Source organism: Uloborus diversus, chromosome 7 (assembly GCF_026930045.1).
Source record: "Uloborus diversus isolate 005 chromosome 7, Udiv.v.3.1, whole genome shotgun sequence".
Classification (NCBI taxonomy): domain Eukaryota; kingdom Metazoa; phylum Arthropoda; class Arachnida; order Araneae; family Uloboridae; genus Uloborus; species Uloborus diversus.
Window position 1 is genome coordinate 109,816,258 of NC_072737.1, and position 24,099 is coordinate 109,840,356.

A 24,099-nucleotide genomic window follows, 5' to 3' on the forward strand; every position below is an offset into this window, starting at 1 on the left:
GTTTCGTATAGTTGTGATGTTAAACCTAATTCTTTAAGAAATTTGGGACCCCAGACCCAGGTCTGGTCGACCTGTGCGGTAATTAGGCCTTGGAAGTTTTGTTATATCAGCGTTTCTTAATTTCTTTGATCAATGTAACCTTTTTAAATGCTTAACCCTTTTTTCATGGAACCCTTAGATTTTTGTCGATAGTTTGCAGTGGCGTAGCCAATGTTCTGTTTGAGAGGGAGCCCAGGTGCTTATCTCAAAGAGACTATCGCATGAACTATTTGTCGTTAAATTGATAATTAAATGGACTTCATTTTAGATTGAAGTATTGGTAACTATTGGTAACTGCTAATTACTATTTATTATTATAAAACACCAAAACACTCCTATTTGCATAGGAGGTTGGTAGCCTCAAAAAAGTGGGCTGTCAAAGGAGGTGCGAGGGGGGGGGGGGCAGGTTTGTTGGGAAAAACCCCTTTACAGTTAAATTGTTTCCTCAAAAATTGGGCAGTTGAATTTTTACGTCATCATTAATGAATTGACCTTTTTCCAAAAAGTCGAGAAACAAACTCAAAAAGCGGGACCAGATGGTCATACGAGATTCCCTCCACCAAAATCAAAGTTCCATTTTAGTTTTTTACAGAATAATAACATGAAAAAAGCATAAAACAAGAACTTATTAAGTCGGTTCTTTCTATAAACACGTGATAAGATCATCATTATCATTTTTCATTCGACCCCTAGTTTTGAACTTAGAAAAATGGAGGGGCAAAGTCCCTTTACGGTTGAAAGTGAGAGGGCAATTTCCTCCCCGTACGAGCCGCCTATGCCTATTTGTGACTGATTGAGTATTTTTAAAAAGAATAAATAACCTCAGAATTTATGCATGAGTTATATAAATAAAATATTTTCTTAGGAAAAGAAATACTGATGTGTTTTACCTACAATACTGTTAGTACGAGTAATTCACTAAAACTTACACAGAACAAGTTTTTAAAACTTAAAAACTAAAATGTCTCTTATTTCACAACAATTTTTAAAGTTATTTATAAATCAGAGAACTTTGTCAGTACAACTTTGATGTCTCTGATATGTGTTATGTTAACTTAAATTGGTCTTCACTCGTTAAATGTTAAAATTGTGCTTTCAACTGTTGCCATAGATACTGGGAGAGTGGCTAGTATACTCATATATATAATAGCCAATGATCGACTAACCCGCGAGTTTCAACAATGAAACTCGCTCCACGGCATGATAATTTGATAATACGTTTTGCTAATATTTGACATGCAGGGAATGGCTTTATCGTGACAAGGCTGAACTCGTTCCGGTAACTTAACTGTTTTACTGGTAAGACTGTGTCATTTCAGGGGAATGAAGAAACGAAAGAATGGTCAACAATGAACGCTACCTACTGGAGCTTAGGGTTAATCCACTAGAGTTAGGGTAACAATTTCAACTATAAAAATATCACCAAACAGACAATGGCTTCGTTCATATGTAAAAGCAATTTTCACCCTTCAAAGCTTGATGAGCGATTTTCTAATATAGTAGAATATTTGAAATTTACGTCAAAAATCGTAATTTTAGGCAATATTTGGTAATGATGCAGGAAAGGGAATTTGGAGTGTCCTTCCATAAGTTAATGAGTCACTTTAAAACTATCTTTGGTTATATTAGGGGTTCAGTAGCTTCTTCCAGATTTTTTTCGAAATTGAAGTGTTTAAAAGTGAGAAAGACGTGCTTTGTGACTGATCTTGGGAAAATTTCGAAGTTGTATCTTAAAGACACGATTTCAAGCGACAAATAAAATTATTCCTAGAGTGGCTAACCCTGATGGGTGATAAAACTAACATTAGTATGCGAAAGTAAAAGTAAATTTACTTTTGATTTTAGGAAAGCGTTTTTATCGATTTTTTATGTGACAAATTTGAAAGATGTGGAATGAAAACATACAAGTCTCATGGAAACCCTGAGTGAGCTTCGTGGAACCCTGGGGTTCCACGGAACACAATTTAAGAAACACTGTGTTATATCATGATTTCAGTCGCCATCATGCTTTGATCGAGACATTATCGCGCTTTTTACAGGTGGAGGCGTATTTTTCTTACAGCAGCGCAATCGGAATGGAGACTTAAAATGGGGACTAAAAATCGGGCAGGCCAGTTTTAAGCGTGCAGGATTCAAAACTGGCTTGCACGCTCTCCTGATTTTGCCCCCTGTGACTATTTCCTGTGGGGGTTATCCGATTTCGCGGGTTTATAACGATCGTCCACGAACAATGAAGGACCTGAATAACCGCATCCAATCCGAAACTGTTAATATACCGGTCAACATGCTCCAGAGTTGATCAAAACTTCCTGAATCAGTGTGTTGACATTGGAGGGCAACACTTACAAGATAATGTTTTCAAAGCAGTATAAGACATAATCTCCCATGGGCACCCATATAAAGGGGCAAATGAGGGCTCGAGCCCCCTCCCCCTTTAGAATTAGAACTTCCTTGCTTTTAGTACTTTTTTCTTGCATAAATGTAAAAACATTTCTTCTCCAGCCATTAATGAATGAGTTATTAAAAAGGTCAAATTTTAATGACTCTAATCTGTCCTGAAATCGGTTTCCATGGGGAAAATATCCTGCTAAACCCTGGGGAGAATATCTGAGCCTCCCCCCCCCTCCCTTACAATTTTGCATATGGGCGCCTTTGTAATCTCTCATTATGTACGACAAAGAAAAGATAATAATAAAGAATTTTAAGAAATGTATATTTTTTAATTTCATTTTCAAAAAAGGAAGTTCCCGAGCCCCACCCTGTATTAACTACATGGGGGGGGGGGGGGGTGCATGACATCATTCAGTGTTTGAAAGGAGGTGCAGAGCCTGAACGTTTGAGAGCCCCTGCTCTGTATGATATAGAATTAATGTGAATTTTCCGCATCAATAATCATTTATATCAAAATTGATATGATTAATATAAATAATGGCAGCTTTTATTGCAAATTTTCGTCCGAAACCAACATGAAATTCGCAGTCTCTTTGCTTTAGTGAAATATAGCATTCGGTTGATTTGTCTTCCTTTTTTCAAGAAGCCAATTTAAAACTTAAAAGCTTTTTTTCCACATTTTACTTGTTTTTGTGGTTAGTAATCTTTTGAAAGAAATTTTTCCAGACTTTGTGTTAGTCATTTGTAGTTTGGTATTTATTTTTCATGTGCTCCGGATTATAAAAAGCACTAAAACATTTCTAAAAATAATTTTCAAACCTCTCTTCCTTTAATCTTAATGCCATGTTTTTATTCCTCAGTCGTTTGATGAAGTGACTGTCCTCTTTGGGGAAATAGTGGAATTTTCGGAGCTGTGCTCGCGCTTAAGTGCAATGGAAGCCATGACTTGTATCAACGATATTTTTTTCATTGTTCGATAAAGTCACTGATGCTTATAACGTATTCAAGGTAAGATTGTCTTCCTGATTTTGTTTTTTTTTTTTTTTTTTTAAGGTAGGCGAACAGGGACGGATTCAGGGGAGGGTCAAAGGGTCAGCTGACCCCCCTGTGACAAGAATTTTATAATGATTATTACCAATCTTCAAATGTTTAGATTCGAAAAAAGAGTACATGGAATCAATGTTAACCTGTTTTTTGCATCGTTCTGTAAGGTATTTCTTCTCAGTGCGTCACAATTCAAAGGATTGACCGGGTTCGTTTGAATGGGGCTATTGCCATTTTCAAAAGCACAATCATCTCTAATGAGCTTAACCATTGAACAATTGTAGGAAGGGGTATTTGAATGGGTTTTCATTTCATTGGGGGGGGGGAGGATTGGCAGCTCTGCTTAAGGGATCTAAAGACCTTTAACCTTCAAAATTTTCGAATTTCTGGAGAAAAAAAATATATGTTATGCATAATTTAATTCTGAACAATTTGATACATTATTTATTATCATATGCAAAAAACTTTTCACATTATCTTACAAATGCGTAACTTTTCCCCATAGAGATTTATGGTAACAGCAGCTGTTTAAGCTTCTTTTTCTCAGGTGCCGGTTTCGCTGGTTTCTCGTTGTTCGTGCGTGATATCTCACAAAGTTTCTTATATATTTCCGTAAAACTTTCAATGCATCTTTCTCTGGTTTATTTTTGTGATCTGAACCTAAATTTATTTATTTTTTTTAATTTATTTGTTTTTTAATTTATTTATTTTGTTTTTTTAAATTTATTTATTTATTTATTTATTTTCAAAAATAAAATATTTCATTTTTAGTTAAAATTTAGTGGTTCAGATTATAAAAATAAACCAGAGAAAGATGCATGAAAAGTTTTACGGAAATACATAAGAAACTTTCTGAGATATCACGCACCGCAAAACAAGAAACTGGCACCCTGAGAAAAGGCGGCTTAAACAGCTGCTGTTAAACATAAATCTCTATGAGGAAAAGTTTACGCATTTTTACGATAGCTTGAGAAGTTTTTTTGCGTATGGTAATAAATAAGGTATCAAATTGTTCAGAATTAAATTATGCATGACATATATTTTTCCCAGAAAGTCGAAAATTTTGAAGGTTAAAGGTCCTTAGACCCGTTAACAGAAGCTCTCTTACGTAGGAGATACAACACCAGCCATTGAAACTTGACCCCCCCTTACAAATATTTTTGGATCCGCCCCTGTAGGCGAACACCCTAATTTTCGAAAAAAAAAAATCGATTTAAGGAAATTTAGAGAGCCTCGGTGTTCTTCTTTCAATAAAAAATCCGCTTTTTTTTTTTTTTTTTTTAATCGATGAGTTATTGAGAAAACTAAAAGAAACTTACTAAACGCAAATGCACTGCGTGTAACTTTTCTTTTTCTTTCTTGATTTTCTCATAACCACGTTTTCAAAGTTTTTATGAACTCTAACCCTAAAGATATGAAAGTTTGCAGAAATAGTAATTGAACATATAACTGTGATATAAACCTCGAAAAAATAATGTACATGCAATATGTGATTTTGAAATAATGCTCAATTAAACGTAGCGGCAAAAGGCAAGTTTTTCAGGGGAAATTTCGAAACATTTACCCATAAAACCTGTTTTTAGTTACTTATATCCAAATTGGAGGTTCATATCACTCTCTGGTATCTAACGAAGAGATAGTCACAAAAGATTTAAAAATTATGAAAAATTGAACGTACTGGTAATGTGAAGGAAGTTGTAATTTTTTGCTAAAAATATGGCTTTCATCTTTAAAAAAAAAAAAAAAACCTATAATTTTTTTTTCTTTTCTATAAATAAGTAATCAAAATGTGTTATTTATTTCATACTAGTGGTACCCGCACGGCTTTGCCCGTAATAGAAAAGTTAAAAGATCTTTCGGTTCGTCTGTATATTTACAAATAATGTATGGTGAATTTTCTCGCCAATTGTCTTGTACCCATGTTACAGTTTCACGTTATGATAATTTCGTATCTCGCCAATTGACTTGTGCCCATGTTACGGTTACACGTTATGATAATTTCGTAATTTACTCGTCCATCTTATGATAGTTTTGTTCTTAAAATTGAAATAGAATAAGAACCACAGCGAATTTTCGAAAAATCGCTTCTAGGTGCACACTTTCATGCTACAAACTAACTTTGTGCCAAATTTCATGAAAATCGACCGAACGGTCTAGGCGCTATTGCGCGTCACAGAGATCCAGACATCCTCCGGATATCCAGACATCCAGACTTTCAGCTTTATTATTAGTAAAGATTTAATAATCATATTAAGTTTTAGAAAGGTGCAATGAATGTTGAAGAAAAAAATATTTAAAGTGTTCGCCTACCTAAATAAAATTATAAAAACACTAAAGTGCTATCAAATAATATTTTTACAATATTGCTTTCATTCATTTATTGAAATAAAAAAAAATGTGTGTGTGCGTGTTTTGAAACTCAGAGTCACAGTAGCAAAGCTTAAGCAAGCAAAATCTCTTGTAATCTCTTTTGAATTGTATCTTATGTCTTTTTGTATACACTTTGACCAAAACGTAAAACATTTTGCATTTAATAGAATATCTTCTGATTTTGTTAGATTAAATTGGCCTCGATTTTTAAATATTAAAAGATTTTTCCTTTTTTTTATTTCCGTGAACAAGGCATTTTTTTTATTTTTTTTTATTTATGAGTAAAATAATTGGAACTTAGCTGGGCCATTGTTTATGGTTACTTCTAGTAGGTAAAACTTTCATGTAAGAATGAAAAAAAAAGAAAACAAAAGGTTTCGAAATTGAAAAATATTTGCGTTCAAAAATTACGTTTTCTGGAGAATGACATATATATATATATATATATATATATATATATATATATATATATATATATATATATATATATATATATATATATATATATATATATATATATATATATATATATATATATATTAAACATCAAAAGAACAATGAGCAGACAAGTTTACACCACAGATAAATGACAGAGATTAAGTCAGTACTCTTCAGCAGTGGAAATTTCATCCTATGGTCGAAAGACCAAAAAATTTAATACTAAAACTAAGAACAGGATGTCCAATTCCGAAAAAGTCAACATTCATGAATACATTGGGCAAAAGCACCTAAGCACTGGGGTTTCGTCTCGGACATTAGAAGCCAAGGCTATCAATAATGTCCCTCTACCGTACCGCCAGCAAAAATCAAAAGTCTTACCTATGTGTCCGGGTGTAAAAGTAAAATCCTTAGCTTTAGTATTAAAATTTTTGATCTTTTGACCATAGCATGAAGTTTCCATTGCTGAAGAGTACTGGCTTCATCTCTGTCATTTATCTGTGTTGTAAACTTGTCTGTTTATTGTTCTATTGATATTATTTATATTTATCTGGCTTATTTGTTTGGTTGCTTTGCGCATCATTGGGCTTCTGGTTTATGGTACTCTATTTTTTTCCTATTTAATACGCTATCAAAAAAAAAAAAAAAAAAATATATATATATATATATATACACACACAGGGTGTTCCGTTTTAACCTGCGAGGTCTCTATTTTCGCAACCGTTAGTCCTAGATGCATACTTCCAATTGTAAAAATGTTCAAAATCAGATGCAGGGTTAAGATATGGAAAGTTTGAAGGAAAAATAAAAATGAGTCAAAAAATAAAAAAATAATAATAACTTTTTACACGGGCCTCAGGTTTTCTAACTTATATTTTGAGAAATAATCTCCATTAAAAACTATTACTGACACAAAAAATTTGACATTTTTGCGACCAAAATTTAAGAAGATATTCCAGTTTACAGTTTTAAGGGACCATATACAGAACATGAGGTTATGACTTATCGCTTTTTCAGAAGAATGACAGGTTGTCAAAGTAAAAAACACTAAGTATTTATATTTTTCAACAATAAACGCAAATGTTATGCCGTGATACGCAAAAACACACTGAAAAACCTCGAACAATTTGAAAAACCACACTTTACGCGCACATATAATTTTGAACACTTGTTAACTAAAGTAAGACAAAACAACGTTAGAAGAAGCACAAATTTGTAAATTACAGCAGACACGTGTTTCGGCGTTACAGGGAACGCCTTATTCAATGCAAAAAATAGTGAGCTTTTTTTGCATTGAAAAAGGCGTTCCCTGTAACGCCGAAACACGTGTCTGCTGTAATTTACAAATTTGTGCGTCTTCTAACGTTGTTTTGTCTTACTTTACTGTTCAGCACAAAGGTATTCATTTATCTTACTTGTTAACTACTATATTTTCCTCCAAAAGGTGTTGTTGACGACGAGTGAAAAGTGGTGTAAGTCACAAAACGCTGCGTTTCATTTCTCGGTGAATATTGGTCGTACTAATTTCAAACTTTTTGTGTTGGATTTCTTTTTCAATGGGAAAATATTTCCCTAAACATGAGTTAGGGGACCTGGGGCACGTATAAAAAGTTAATATTTTTCTTTAATGACTCAGTTTTATTTTTGCTTCAAACTTTCAATGTCTGAACTCCGCATCTGATTTTGATTCTTTTTGCAATTGGAAGTATGCATCTAGGACCAACGGTTGCGGAAAAAAAAGATCTTCTAGGTTAAAACGGAACACCTTGTATATATATATATATATATATATATATATATATATATATATATATATATATATATATATATATATATATATATATATATATATATATATATATATATATATATATATATATATATATCGTCGTCTCAGAGCAACAGTAAGATATCTAATCTCAGAAATAACACTAAGATATCTTACTGTTGCTCTGAGACGACATACACACAGTGGCGTCGCTACGGGGGCGTTGTCCGCCCCGTGTGGCACCCATCTGGGGGTGACGCCCAAAGTGAAATTTCAAGTTATTGAAAAACATAATGCTAAAATGCATTTTTAAGAATAAATTTGAACATTTTCCATGGGGGGGGGGGTTACCACAAATTATCACCCGGCTGTCACCTATGCTAGGTACGCCACTGAGACATATATATATTGTAACGGATTCGGTGAGACTTCCAACTTTCTTAAAAGGATGACACAGTTCTTGATAAAAACACAGGAAATTTATTTACACTATGTACAGGAAATATCGTCAACAACTGCTAAATTATTCATCAGCAATTAAGCAATTATCACACAACACCGTAAACTCAACGTTTACACACGTATTTACTTCCAAATACGAAAACAAAACAGCGAAATGCCTCGCAATAAACAGAGCTAATACACTCTCAGAACAAATTCTCAATCGAAACTAACTCTTTATCCAGCGTAACCGTTTATATAACACCGAAAAGAGAGCTCACAAAGATTCCATAAAATGCTACAACGTTCTACAACTACACTTTCATTGATAAAATCAGTGAATGAAATAAGAAAAAAAGAATAGGGGGTTGTATACTTTAGCCATATGAAAAGGGGTTGTATATTCATTACGGGAAACTATTTACAGGTTACGTTACTACAATAATTACTATTTACAGGATTTGTAACATTGCCCCCTTCCTAAGGACTGCACGTCCCGGGCAGTACAATCTCCAGAAAGGATGCAAACTTCTATCACAAGTTTACAAATATACACATTAATTAATAACTAACAGATACAGAAAACACAATAATAACAAGAAATATTACTAAACATTAAAAGCAAAAATTATCTACAACTTTTATGTTATCAACCATGGTTGTTTACGTAATACTCATGAACTATGGCCATAGTATGGGGCTAACCGATCATAATGTACAACCCTAGGTTTTGCATTAGGTGATTTTTGGATCCTCACTACGACGTCATTTAGTCGGTTAAGGACTTTGTAGGGTCCATCCCAATGCGACTGCAACTTGGGTGAAAGACCTTTCCGTCGGATGGGATTCCATAACCAAACCTTGTCGCCTTCGTTGAATTCATGTCCAGTAGACCTTGTGTCGTATCGGGTCATCATCTTCTCCGCCGCGATGTTGATTCGCTCTCGTGCGAAGTTATGAACGTCTTCCAACCGGGCCTGGAGATCCTGGATGTACTCCTCAGGCGATGCAGGCGCATCCGGAGGACGACCGAAGACGAGATCACAAGGTAGCCTTAGCTCTCGTCCGAAGAGCATCTGAGATGGGGCATATCCGGTAGTATCGTGGACAGCACTGCGGTAGGCCAGCAGGAACAAAGGTAGCTTCTTGTCCCAATCCTGTTGATTTCTGGATACCATAAGCGAGAGATTATTCAGGATTGTGCGGTTAAATCTCTCCGCCATGCCGTCCGATTGTAGGTGTAGTGGTGTTGTCCTAGTTTTCTCAATTCCGAAAATTTTACATAGGCCCTTAAACACAGCAGAGATGAAATTCCTCCCTTGATCGGAATGAATCTGCAAAGGGGTTCCATATCTCGAGATCCAATGTTGGACTAGAGTCTCTGCTACGGTGGTAGCTTCTTGATCTGGAATGGGATACGCTTCGGGCCATTTCGTGAAATAGTCGATGGAAACAAGAACGTATTTGTTCCCATCAGCAGTTCTTGGTAGAGGACCCAGGATGTCGATCCCAATTCGTTCGAAAGGAGCTCCAACGTTGTACAGATGTAGCTTCCCTCTGCTTCTTTTCTTCGGTCCTTGACGAGCAGAACAGGCGTCACAAGAATAGCACCACTTCTCCACGTCATCCTTCGCCTTGCTCCAGAAGAAGCGCTCCCGAACTTTATTAAGGGTTTTCAAGACACCAAAATGTCCTCCAGTCGCACTACTATGTATTTCTTTCAGAACATCTGAAATCCTTGATCGGGGAAGTAGTAACTGCCACCTAGATGTTTTGCCGTCATCAGATTCCCATTTTCGGTACAGCACGCCGTTCCGTAAATGGAGCGAGTTCCATAAAGCCCAGTATCTTTTTGTTGCAGGACTGAAGATGGAAACGTCCTGCCAGCTGGGTCGCCGACTGTCACTTTCCATGAACTCCAAAATTGGTTTTATGTCGGGGTCTTCAAGTTGATCTTTTCGAACTTGATCGTCACTCCATGGATCAGGTTCTGATGATGTTGAAGTCACTGTCACCTGATAGGCAGTAGGGCTAGTCGTTCCATACTGTTTCTCGATTCGGGAACAATAGTGGCAGTTCTCAGGACAGGGTCTCCTTGATAAAGCGTCAGCATTACCGTGAGATAACCCTTTTCGATGCTTGATCTCCATGTCATATTCCTGGAGCCGCTGTATCCATCTGGCTATCTGGCCTTCCGGATTTTTGAAGTTCAAAAGCCAAGTTAATGAGGCATGATCTGTCCGAAGCAGAAATTTTCGGCCGTAGAGGTAATGATGGAAGTGTTCTACAGCTTTCACTATGGCCAGTAACTCCTTTCTGGTGACGCAGTAATTTCGCTCTGACTTTGATAAGCATTTGCTCCAGTAAGCGATGACTTGTTCATTGCCGTCAATTTCTTTGGATAAAACAGCTCCAATTCCCTCGTTGCTCGCATCAGTGTCCAGGATGAAGGATTTTTCAGGCTGAGGATAGGCGAGGATAGGCGTTGATGTTAAAGCCTCCTTCAGTCGTAGAAATGCATCTTCGCATTCTTTGGACCATTCAAACTTTTGCTTGTTCTCCGTCAGCTCATGCAAAGGTCGTGCAATGTTGGAAAAACCCTTCACAAACTTCCTGTAGTACGTGCAGAGCTTCAGGAAACTTCGCAGCTGATGGATGTTTTCGGGACGACTCCAACTCTTAACCGCAGATACCTTTTCTGGATCGGTTTGTACACCTTCAGAAGAGATGATGTGACCAAGGTAGTTCACTTCCCGGCGGAACAAATTACATTTGGACGGGCTTAACTTCAGATTGGCTTCCTTAAGCTTTTGCAGCACCTTCCTAAGGTTTGCCAGATGTTCTTCGAAACTGCGTCCCACGATGATAATATCGTCTAAGTAGACCAGACAGGATTCGTAGGAAAGTCCTCTTAACACTGTCTCCATAAGACGCTCGAACGTAGCTGGTGCATTGCAGAGGCCGAAGGGCATCACTTTAAACTGCCATAAGCCTTGTCCAGTTGTAAACGCTGTCTTCTCTCGGTCATCAGGGTGTATCTTAACCTGCCAGTAGCCGCTCTTCAAGTCCAGGGTCGAAAACCACTTGTGTCCGGAAAGAGTGTCCAAGGTGTCGTCTATCCGTGGAAGAGGGTAACTGTCTTTCTTGGTGATTTCATTCAGCCGTCGGTAATCGACACAAATTCTGGTGGAGCCATCTTTCTTTCGGACCAAGACGATGGGAGAGGCCCAAGGACTAAATGACGGTTCGATTACATCATTCTCCTTCATCTCTTTCAGGAGGGTTTCAACCTCTTCCTTCTTGGCGAACGGTAGTCGTCTTGGATGCTGTTTAATAGGGAGGTGTTCTCCGGTGTAGATCCTATGCTGCGTTAAATTCGTGTGGGGCGCCAAATTGTAACGGATTCGGTGAGACTTCCAATTTTCTTGAAAGGATGACACAGTTCTTGATAAAAACACAGGAAATTTATTTACACTATGTACAGGAAATATCGTCAACAACTGCTAAATTATTCATCAGCAATTAAGCAATTATCACACAACACCGTAAACTCAACGTTTACACACGTATTTACTTCCAAATACGAAAACAAAACAGCGAAATGCCTCGCAATAAACAGAGCTAATACACTCTCAGAACAAATTCTCAATCGAAACTAACTCTTTATCCAGCGTAACCGTTTATATAACACCGAAAAGAGAGCTCTCAAAGATTCCAGAAAATGCTACAACGTTCTACAACTACACTTTCATTGATAAAATCAGGGAATGAAATAAGAAAAAAAGAATAGGGGGTTGTATACTTTAGCCATATGAAAAGGGGTTGTATATTCATTACGGGAAACTATTTACAGGTTACGTTACTACAATAATTACTATTTACAGGATTTGTAACAATATTTATATATATTCTTATAAATATATACAGTCAATTCGCAATAATTCGAAGTACGCTAACTCAAATATTACTATAACTCGAAGTTTTAATCAAGTTTCGAGCCCTTTGTCTTTAACTCCATGCTAATTATTCTCAATATCTCGAAGTTATCTTCCTTTAACTCGAAGTTTTTTTAAAATGACTCGAAGTTTATTTTAAAAGAACGAAAAAAAAAAGTAATAAGGAAACAAGTGACTATAAGAGAAAAAATAATTCACCTTCACTTGCAATTCCTGCCCAATAGACCTCTAAAGCAAGAAGAGTTGAGTTAATATGTGTGATAAAGGAGTTACACGTGTGGAAATGAGTTAGCATGTTTTCTTTTGTTGCACTGTACTGTTTACACTTTGCCATGTTACTAGACTTATAATTTGCTTTTAAGCTGTCAAGTTGTCAAGTCAACTGATTATACCTTTATTCAAAGGTTGACCTAAGTTAAGATGCGTTCCCCTTCATTCTTCAGTTCGATCATTTGCTGGTAAGTTCCTGAGAGGCAGAGTGAGTTTTCTTTACTATTAAAGATGTCTAAGCAAGTACTCTGTCCATGATATTAAACAAAAAAGTGAAACTTTTAAAGCGGTAGAATCCATGAATCTGAATTTAAAACGAATGAAGATGTGCACGTTCCCTGAAGCAGAGTCAGCTCTTTTTAAAATGGTTCCAGCAGTATCGAATTCAAAACTATGCTTTTGATTTTCTATCTCTCAATATTTTTGATTAAACTGTGCATATTGTGCTTAAAAACTTCAAAATTTTGTAATTTTGTCTGTTATTTGTACATATTAATTAAAATATTCGATGGTTTTTCATATTAAATGTCGAAAACTGAAACTAGTGGTAAGTCGAACTTTCTGATAAGTCGAAGTTTTTCGTCGGTCCCTTTAGATTCGAGTTATTGCGAATTGACTGTATATATATATATATATATATATATATATATATATATATATATATATATATATATATATATATATATCATCATCACTTTCAACTATTGTCAATCCACTGTTAGATGGTCCTTTCTAACTGCTTCCAAATTGTTCTATCTGTTGCTTTGGATTTCCATCTAATGCCTGCCAATTTTCGAATTTCATCATCCATCTAATTTTGCGGGCGTTTTCTATGTCGTTTCATATCTCGTAGGTACCAGTCTAACCCATTAATGGTTCATCAATTATCTTGTCTTCTAGCAATATGTCCAGCCTGTCGCCATTTCAAGCGCTTACTTCTTTCTATTGTATCTAAAATTTCGTCTGACCTCTGACCCAAGAATTTCTTATATTTTTTAGGTAGAAACTGTTGGTCAAGTGTACATGTTAGTAAGCGGGGCCCCTGAAAGGAGACCAGATCACGCCCAGAACGTGGCCAGGGCAGCTCTGGACATGGTTGAGCAAGTAGATCAACTTAGCACTACCTATGGCGGAGAAAAAGTTCAAGTCAGAATAGGTATTTAACCTCATATATTTTGAATTCAATTTCACGAGCAACTGTCGTAGAAGTTCTACCACCATACGTTTTACTGTAGAAACCTATTTTACTCTAAAATTTAACAGTAAAAAATAGAGGACGCTGTGGCTAGTTGTGTTGAGTAAAAAAGAATAAAATGCAAGCAAGGGGCTTGAACCTGCTTTCTTATTATTTGTAGAACAGTGTGTTAACCCCTACACTGAATGGGACTCCATGGGATAGCAGGAATGGAGAACTAAGTTCTGCTTTGCACCGTAAGTCACGTGGTGTGCCAATTAGCGCTGCAATCGCTTACTTTTTCCAGTACACATTTACCCAGGGGTGGATACAGACTAGCATTTTGAAGAGGGGGGGGGGTGTCATGCTGAAAAATATGGAGTTTTGGTACGAAATTTGTTTTAACACTGTATGGGTTTCAATAAAGAATACGAAATCGACAAGTAATAAGACGCCTTGTATGGCACAAACTTTTCTAATTAGCATCATCAGAAGCAATGAAAGGAAGCATTGTTTCAAACATTTACTTAAACTAATAATTAATGAATTAAACAGATTATGCAAAACACTCACTTCAAAAAGTATTAGAACGCAATGTGTTATAAGCTATTTGCATGATATTCTGCATCCATCCATCTCGTATGCGATTATTAAATTATGATCACATGCAATAATGATGGATGGATAATATTATCAACAGTTTAGGCGGGATCATGAGCCCCATGACCCTCTTTGTATCCGCCCCTGCATTTACCATAGTACAATTTAAGACTTATCGCTAAAAAGTGGAGTAAAGTGGAGAAAAGTACAATACATTTATCTGCCTCTGAACCCAGCCATACGGGGGGGGGGTCGCTACGTGGACCCCTCCTGTGGTACAACCTAAGGCATATCTCTAAAAGTGGGGTAAGGTGGAAAAAAAGTACATATTTACCCATACCTGTTGCCTTTTTCGCGTACCACTCGTGTGTTAAAACCTAAAACTATACGCTAAGAGGTTGGGTGAGGTGAAGAAAAGTACAAATTTACTATAAAATATTTCTGTTCACTGTAAACTCTCCGTTTTTCATTAATATTTATCTCAAAATTTTTCTGAATTTTTAACAATGCATTCCGTACGGCACATTACGGTGAAGTACACTGTAGCACTTTATTAACATTTATATAGGTTAACTTCGATCTTCAATTTCTCGATTTTTCACTACTCCACTCAATCTTTAGTAGCATCTTAAGTATAAAAAATTAAAAAAAAAATCTCCTATGCTATCTGAAATTAACAAGTAAGGATTAAAAACACATTGGCTAACTCAGTGGAATGCAACAATGGGGTCATTTCCGAAGTTTTAAAAGTCTTTTTTTCTGAAAGAGCATGCTTTAAAACATAGGATTTAACCATTTTAAAAATAATTTGACAAAGTTTAATATTTTTTAACCATTGTTTTAATCGGTGCGCAAATTCAATTTCATTTTTTATGCTTCTGCACCATGACATCACAAGTGATGAAATGCCAATCACTGATGACATTAGCGCAGAGAGCAATATTTAATTCGCTCCTTTACTCACCTGTACTGGCAACGATATGGTTGATAGCAAGCGTAAAGCGCAATGTTTAATTCGCTTCTGAATTATCATGACTTGGAAACGCGGTAGGCAGCAAGCGTGAGCATTCAGTGAGCCAGTGGAGTAGCGCGGCAAAGTTCGTCACTTGTGACGTCATAAAGACCACGCCTTATTTGAAAAATCGGACACTTAAAAAAAAATTAATTTTAAATTTAACATTTCGAAAATAAAAAAATTTCCTCACTCCTTTTTTTTTTTTTTTTTTTTTGCTCATTCTATCAACTTCAGTGACTACAAATATTTACTACTTGGAGTCACTGATTGCTGACTGATGAAAACAACCCCATTCTTGATATTAATGTAGCGTAGATATTTCAAATGATTCTAAATTCAGATATCTCCTCTTCAGGTATGCATTCCGGTCCAGTTGCTGCAGGTGTCGTAGGATTGAAAATGCCTAGATATTGTCTCTTTGGTGATACTGTAAACACAGCAGCGAGAATGCAAACTCATGGAGAAGTAAGTGTTGAAAAAAAAAACATCCAGTATCCATTTGAATTTTTACGTCTTGATAAGTGGCGTAGCTAAGGGGGGGGGGGGGGCGGTCCGCCCCGGGCGGCACTTTTCTAGGGACGGCCAATTGGCCCTTTTGATGTGGAAGAATTAAAAGTATTTTCTAAATAAGGAAATTATGGTTTCAATCTATTACTGCAAGAAAGAAAATCGCTTCTTAAAGCACTCAAAAGGACAAAATAACTTTTCTGGGACATAATGGACAATTTGAGTATTCCTGTAGTTTTCAATTATTCCAAGAAAGTGATACCACAAACGAAGAAAAGTGCGACTCAGGTCATTTTAAACCAAACTTTCCCAGAAAAATATGCCTGTTTCAACGCTCAAATTTATGATTGAAAGCTCGATAATGATAAGAAATTCTCTACCTGACTTGAGCCGCTCTTTTCTTCGTTTGCGGTGTCATTTTATTGGAATAATTGAAAACTAAAGGAATAATACTTAAATATTCCATTATGACCCAGAAAAATCTGTTTTATTTTGTCTTTTTGAGTGCATTATGAAAAGTGCATATTATTTTCTTAAATCTGTTATTTAGACTGTAGAGCTTAACTTCAGGAAGACGAAAACAATGAACTTTTCCGATTTTTGTTATTAGAAAAAGATAATACAAGATTTTAAGTTTAGAGTTTCTTGAAAGCCTGCACGTGAAACAAAAATTTCCCTTTTTTTACTTCAGGAAAATGGTGACAAGAGTAAGAAAAGGGGGGGGGGGGAGGTGTTAAATGTTACACGAAACAATTTATTGCTCGTCACACTTTATATTTTTCAGAGTTTGCTTTGATTTCCCACTCTTTACAAGAGTTCTCTTCTTCAAACGAAGTAAAAGAGATTTCCGTTTTCTCGCTTTTGCGAGTAGATAATCTATCCGACAATTTTAGATCACATATTAATCTATTCCTTATGGAAGGTAAGCGAATTTCGTTTTTCAACATTTGGGTTGGACCCTCCACTTATCCAAACATAGTCTAAAATGCGTTTTAAATTATTCAGTTCCAAATAATTCCGGTTGGGAACTTCTCCCACCCCCAATCTGTAGTCGAACAGTGCGAAAATGTTTTTAGGCGGGAGAGCAATTTAATATCTTATCCCTTTTCCTGATATCACCAAATACGTTTAGAAATACGTTTTTAGACCTTAATGTTGGAAACTTTCTGGGCCGAGCCCTTAGCCCTACCGTTTTCTCTAACGTAGCAAATACAGCCAAAAAACATATATTTAGGCCTTCAATTCTGAAAACTTTCCTGTAGAAAACTCCCACCCTCTCTTCTAAAGTCTCAACATCTAGCTTAAAATTATGTTTTTAAAGCTTCGATATTTCAATATCAATTTGTGAAAACAGCATTTGAATCCTAATTGTCCTTTATCTCCTAAAGTGATCAAATGTAGCCTAAAATACGTTTTTAGGACCTCAATTTTGGAAATTTTCCGAGACAGATATCTTAGTCGCCCTCCCCCTCTCAACTTATATCTCCTAAGATTAAAACTGCGTTTTTAAAACTTTAATTTTGAAAAAATTCTCTTCACCCCTTTTCCTTACGTCTCCAAAGATAGCCCAAAATTTTCTTTCTTAGAAATTTGCGTGAGTAGGAGAGTTCGCTAACCCTTCCTTCTAACTGATAGTCTAAAATGAAATTCAGCTTTAAGAATGATTTTTAGAGGGAAATCTCCCTCTGTCCCCTCTTCCTCCTAACATTATAAAACAAAGCCCAAAGTCAGACGTTAATTACGGAAATTTTTTAAGAAAGAACCGCTTGGCGCTTCACAACATTTTTAAAGCCATTAGGGAACCTCTCAACGTCACCAAAGACAGCCTGGAATTGCGTTTTTGAGACTTCGGTGCCGAAAAATTTCCAAAGAAAGAATCCGAACTTTCCCCTTTCAACCAAACCACCAAAGATGCCCTTAAAATTGATTTCAACTTAAAAAACATTTAAGTAAGAAACCTCGGTGCCCTCTTTCCCCTTATTTTATCTTCTATTTAGGAGCTTAAAATTTTTACATTGAGTACCCGACCATTCCCGATTCTCTTGACTTCTTCTAAGTAGACTAACCTGCATTTTAAAATTTCGTGAAATTTCCTTTCGTTGCCTACCGATCCCCTAACGTCAACAAAGAAACATTAAAAGAGACTAATTTTGAAAAAAAATCTGGAGCAAAACACACACACACAACGCGCCCTTTCTGATAACTTTGCTAAAATTGCGGCTTTTGACTTAAATTTAGCAATTTTCTTCAAATGTGGGCCGTTATTCCCCCCCCCCACCCCCGCTTTTTTCGTTTGAAAGTACATAGAGAATAATAAGGTCTTTTTTTAATTAAATTGCTAGTTTTAATTTAAACACGTTTGAGAGTTTTGTGTATAAGCTATTTCACAACGAAAGGGCGGCAAATTGAAGGACCGCCCCGGGCGGCAAATACTGTAGCTACGCCACTGGTCTTGATTTCAAATTATGTTTTTCGCAGTCACGAGTTTCTACAGGACCCTACTAGTTGGGTTTCTTGTTTTTACAAATGGAATGGAATGGAAATTGGCAAGAAATTTGCACCCGTCATATTATAACTGGTAATTCTCTAGAATGGGTAATACGTGCATATCCATAAAAAAAGTAATGGTGATTAGGATGCAGTAATAAATATAAAGGTATGGCCGATATCCTCCAGTGTACTTCTCATAAAATTTATTTACAGCATATAACGTAATGAATCTTAAATGATGGAAATTAACAATCTGGAAATTTTGTATTTAGATGAAGTTTTGCTGTTTAAATTCATCTATATAAGTGCTTTTCCTGGAAAAAAGAAAAGAAAAAAACATAATTTAACGCAAAAAAAAAAAAAAACTTTTTTTAATGTAAAGTCAACTTGAGTTAAGCCCTGAAAAAAATGTGAATAAAATCAAACCGCAGACGATTTGTAACTACGACGACGAAAAATTCGCTCCCTAAATAAAAATTTAAACAATTGTAGTCGTGGTAATTTGAAAAATCAGAGCAACATAAACTTTTGTCAAGAGGTGAGATAATGAGCAATTCGTGATCACGCAAAAATATATCTCTTTATTTTTTGAAAATAGAGATTGCCTAGTGAACTATGAAGTTGTAGAACGTTCAATGACTAAGAACAAAGCTTATTTATATATATTTTATTTCATAATTGGAGGAAATTTACTTTTACTTTTAATGCTTTATGTGTCCGCGAAAATTAATTTTGGGCAGTCATAGACAATTGAATACACAATTTCAGATTTTCTAAATACTTGTTTCTTTTACCTTTTTTCAGGCGGGAAAAGTTCAAATTAGCGAGCCTTGTCATAATCATCTGAAACATGATTTCAAAACCGAACCAAGGGGACCAATGAAAATAAAGGTAAACATGTTACTGTTTTGAGTTATCATTGCCAAAAAAGGTTTTTCTATTCATCAGTAATAGCATTTAATCCATTGATCTCAATAGCAGAAGTGAATGGATTTTTCATTTATGTTGCCCTCGAACCTCCACTTCCGTTAGGTCATCAAAGATAGGCTAAAATTTTGCATTAAGGACACTTATTTTGAAAATTTTCCGAAGGAGATCATCGACACGTTAATTTTTAGCTCCGGGGAGGAAATATACATGTTAACAACCTGATATTTTCTTCGTTTCGAAATACTCTATCTGCATAAGAAATGCCATACTTTGCAGAGGGGGGGGGGGCAGAAACCAACGCTACGGTGCTACTTACAAAAACAAGTCGGTGCTAACAGAATAGGAGGCCAAAGACCCTTTACTGTAAAGCAATGGGCAACTCAATTAAGTAACTAAAAGTACACCCTCAAAAACATTGATGAATTTAAATTCTCATTTTCTTAGGTACGTTAGAATCATCTTAAATACACTCTATAACAAAAGCAATTGAGGTACTAAGAAGGAATAGTCAAAATGAAATGAAATTTTAACATACGTAAGGGCCACATTGATTTTAGAAAGTAATTAAAAAATGCAAGTAAAATGATCATTTATTACCGGAAAATGATTTTAATACCCTGTTGAGCCACCTCTAGCGGGAATGTACAAGGCGTAAAGTCGAGCATTGAGGCATAGCAGTCTCGTATGGTGTCCTACGTCATCTTGTTTCACATTTACTGTAAAGGCACCATTAAATCGATTGAACTCGTAGGCCGTCCAAGTTAATTGTTCAAAATGATCCCAGATATGCTCGATCTGGATCACAAATCAGGCGATCAATCAGGCCAGAGAAGGTGATGACGTGGAACAGAAAGTCCACTGACACCCTTTCTGTGTGTAACCGAGCATTGTCCTGTTAAAATATGGCTTTTGGGAGCCCCACAGTGACTGCCAACACATGTGAGTGATACTTGGAGCAAATGTACCGTAAGGCTGCCATGATGTTGTGAATTAATTTTATTGGTAACCAATGACCATGTATCATATGCCATAGCAACCGATAGTATCACCCCAGCTGCAGGTGTGATGTGCCGCAGAAAGCAAAGACAGGATTATGGCTTTCACACCGTCGCTCCCGTTCAGTGGCGGATCCAGGGGGGGCTCAGGGGGCTACCGCCCCCCCCCCCTTGAGGTCCGAACTTACACTAGATAAAATCGACTTTTAATACTGCGATACATATGCGAATTTAAATATGCATTGCATTTAAATATAAGTACTATATATGGTGGCGTATTAATAGAAAGGGGAGGGCGGCTAGGAGACTGTAGCCTATCCCATTCTCCCATTTGGTCAAAACTTAAAACAGATTAAAATGTGATCTGCAATCGAATGGAAAGGCTTCGAGGAAATACTTTCGCGTTCTGCAATCGTTTTTTTCCTACTCAGCTTTATATGAGGTTTTTGCCTGAGCATGGTTTTAGCTACTCCAGACTCATGAGCATAAAGCTAGAGCGCAGCTGCAATCTCTGGATGCTGTAACTGTGTGTGTTTGCTTGCAATTCCGTCTTAGCTATGGTCATGAGGATATAATTTGTAGCTTAATAACCAACTGAGGTACATCTAGTGTTTTCAGACCTTTAAAATGTTCGCGAAATTATTCATACTCTTCAGTATACTATGTAAGTTTATTTCAAGTAAAAAATCATATTTAAAGTCCTAAATTTTTTGGGAGAGGGACCTCTTGTAGAGAAAAATTTCATATTGTTTAAAGAAGGGTGTATGTCCCTCTAAGAGCGATGCTCCCCCTCCCTCCTTTCGAGATTGAGTGTATTCGCAAAAACAACGGAAAAGACCCTCTAAAACGGCGACTCTTCACTTGTACCGAGATTAGCCCCCCCCCCCCCTGCTTGAGTTCTAGGTCCGCCACTGCTCCCATTTGGAATAGAGTAACAATCGATGGGGTTGGGCTGCAACCAAATAGATCCAGTTATTCTTCAGCAACGAGCTCAGATTCAGTTTGAGAAATGATGATTTGTTTATCGTGTACGCTTGTGAAGACCCCGTTGTGAAAGCCAGTTTCAGCTGCACACCGTACTCAGAGTTGGATATCATGGGGTGCTATCGTATACAAAACATGGATGACAACACTGTGACATTGTACGTATGTGCTCTAGACACATGGTGTTAGCTCTTATGGTGGGGCTTCCGGAAGTCATTTTTTAACAGGAAAATGTTCAGGCACACACAGCAAGGGTGTCAGGGGACTTCTCCCACATTATCTCTTTATCTGGCTTCCTCAATCCCCCGATTTGTCACGGATCGAGCATATCTGAAATCACTTTGGATGGTAAATTGGATGGAGTAGGAGTTGGAATTTGATTGAATAAATGGTGCCAATACAAAAATGTTGCGTGAGGTGACGTAGCAAATCGTACAACACTTTTAAGTCCTACTCTTTGCCAATATCGCTTCGTACATCCATGCTGTAGCCCAACAGGATACTAAAACCTCCATTCATTTGATATTTCTCCTGTAATAAATAATTATTTTGCTTTCATTTTGAAATCACTTTCTCATATCAATGTTGTACTCATGTATATAAAATTTCATTTCATTCTGACAGTTCCTTCTTGACGCGTTTTTTTTTTTTCGTATTATAAAGTGTATTATGATTGTGCACAGTACACTTTTGTGCATAGATAATTTATTTTTTGATGACTATGGTATAACTTATAGTATATTACTATTCATTAAAGAGGTTTTCTGAAAAGTAGAGTTTTTAGAAACATGGAATATATTCAGCTGACTGCAATTTTTGATTGAATGTGTGTTTAACAAAAAGTTTTCGCATTCTTTTTAAATGTTATGATTTTATTCTCCTCACAGGGAAAAGGACATATGAATACATTTTGGCTGAAAGGAATGGTAAAAGAAAAATGAACTTTGTCCCCAAAGCTGTTAAGTTCACTTTATTATACATATTATTATATATGTCCATAACGTTGTATGTAATAATCCGTCCATGATAAGAACTTGGCTCCACCTATCACTCGACATCCAATAAGTTTAATTTTAACGAATATGCGGCAATTAAAACGTAGTAATCGCTATTTATTGCAATCATTACTGAAATTTGACACAAGAAATCTGCTCTGATCCAAAAATGTGAAAACATAACTTTCTCTCATTCCCCCTAGTTATTTCCCGTAATATAGGAGCTTTTATGATCTCTCAAAAAGACAACGGCCTACTTTTTTTACTTTCGCTCAAGACGGCAAACTTTTCTTCTGCGTCTACTGAATCGACTTTCGCTCGAGCCAAAAGAAAGAGTTGGTGGTAAGATACCACAGCTGCTTTCCGTAATTTCAAAGCAAATGAAAGGTCATTGAAAACAGACGTTTTAATAAATATTTCTGCTAGCTAAAAGTCATATAAAAATAAGACCAGGCTATTCATGATCCACCTAAAATTTCGAATCTTTTGATACTTGGTTGGAATCTCAAATCGTTACCATTCGCACGAAGGTCGAGCGACATAGATGAATAAATAGATGCGGTCGGATTTTAATATAATAGCATTTTGCGTGAAGATTCATCATTTTGTGCATTATTTAACAAAGATAACATCAAATATTAACATAAGTTCAAAATGCATTTAAATTATAGTGTTTCATATAACACTAATAAGCTACTCTTGACAAGGTTATGACAGGATTTCTATTTATGCGAGTTACGCTTCTTAGAATTCTAAATTAGTCTAATATGGCTGAGGTCTTCAGCCTAAGTTGTTTGTAACATTAAGCTGACTTTAGAAACCAGTGTTAGTAAACAACAAAATAGGTCTGGTTCAGTTCAGAAAAACTTCTTGTTAAAAGAGGTTTTAAAAAAAAAGTCTATCAAGCATGGGTTATAAGCAAAAATACTTTGGACTGCCATTTCATTTGGGAGAACAGAAACTAAAAATTGTGGTCCCTTCCTTAATCCAACCATTTTATCCATTTTAAGAGGCAAAACTCATTGAAAATTGCAACTCGTTGTTTGAATCCCCCTAAAAAAGCAATCAAATTAACTAAGTGATCCAAGTATACGACGGATCGGATGGAAAGGCTCGTGGCTGTAAACCTAAAAACCATTTTAAGAGGCAAAACTCATTGAAAATTGCAACTCGTTGTTTGAATCCCCCTAAAAAAGCAATCAAATTAACTAAGTGATCCAAGTATACGACGGATCGGATGGAAAGGCTCGTGGCTGTAAACCTAAAAACCAGAAATTTTGGCATAAAATAATGTCTTGTAGATATAGGTGGGGCCAAGTTTTTCTTTCCTTTTGGAGTTGGGGGGACAAACTGTATGAATCATTTAAGAACAAAATTTCATCAGGTTGCGCACAGTTATCATTAAAACAAGATATTTTCATATTCAATGTTTCATCAACTCATAAAAGCATTACGTACTCTAAATTTCAAACATTGTATTTAAAAAATCAAAAACAAGCATTTTTTAAAGATAAATTTTACCAAATAGCAATATTTGCCCAAGTATGAATCGGGAGTGCCCAGTACCCCTAAGAGCAAAGGGCGCACATCTAAATATCATGAAGACCCCCAAAAGTAAAATATACCCCTCAAAATAGCCCCCTTATAAATTTTAATGGCCCAGTCTTTGCCATGCCTCCCACCGCATAGGTA

At 36.2% G+C, this 24,099-nt stretch overlaps 1 protein-coding gene across 1 annotated transcript in view; it reads left to right on the plus strand.

The window, feature by feature from the left end:
• Positions 1-24,099, plus strand: part of LOC129226635 (soluble guanylate cyclase 88E-like) — a 76,748-nt gene that overhangs the window by 40,248 nt on the left and 12,401 nt on the right. Inside the window, 6 exon segments of the mRNA XM_054861264.1 lie at positions 3,291-3,392; positions 3,394-3,438; positions 13,717-13,873; positions 15,862-15,971; positions 19,308-19,394; positions 22,300-22,370. Coding sequence (XP_054717239.1) covers positions 3,291-3,392; positions 3,394-3,438; positions 13,717-13,873; positions 15,862-15,971; positions 19,308-19,394; positions 22,300-22,353 — 555 coding nt within the window. The 3' untranslated portion in view covers positions 22,354-22,370.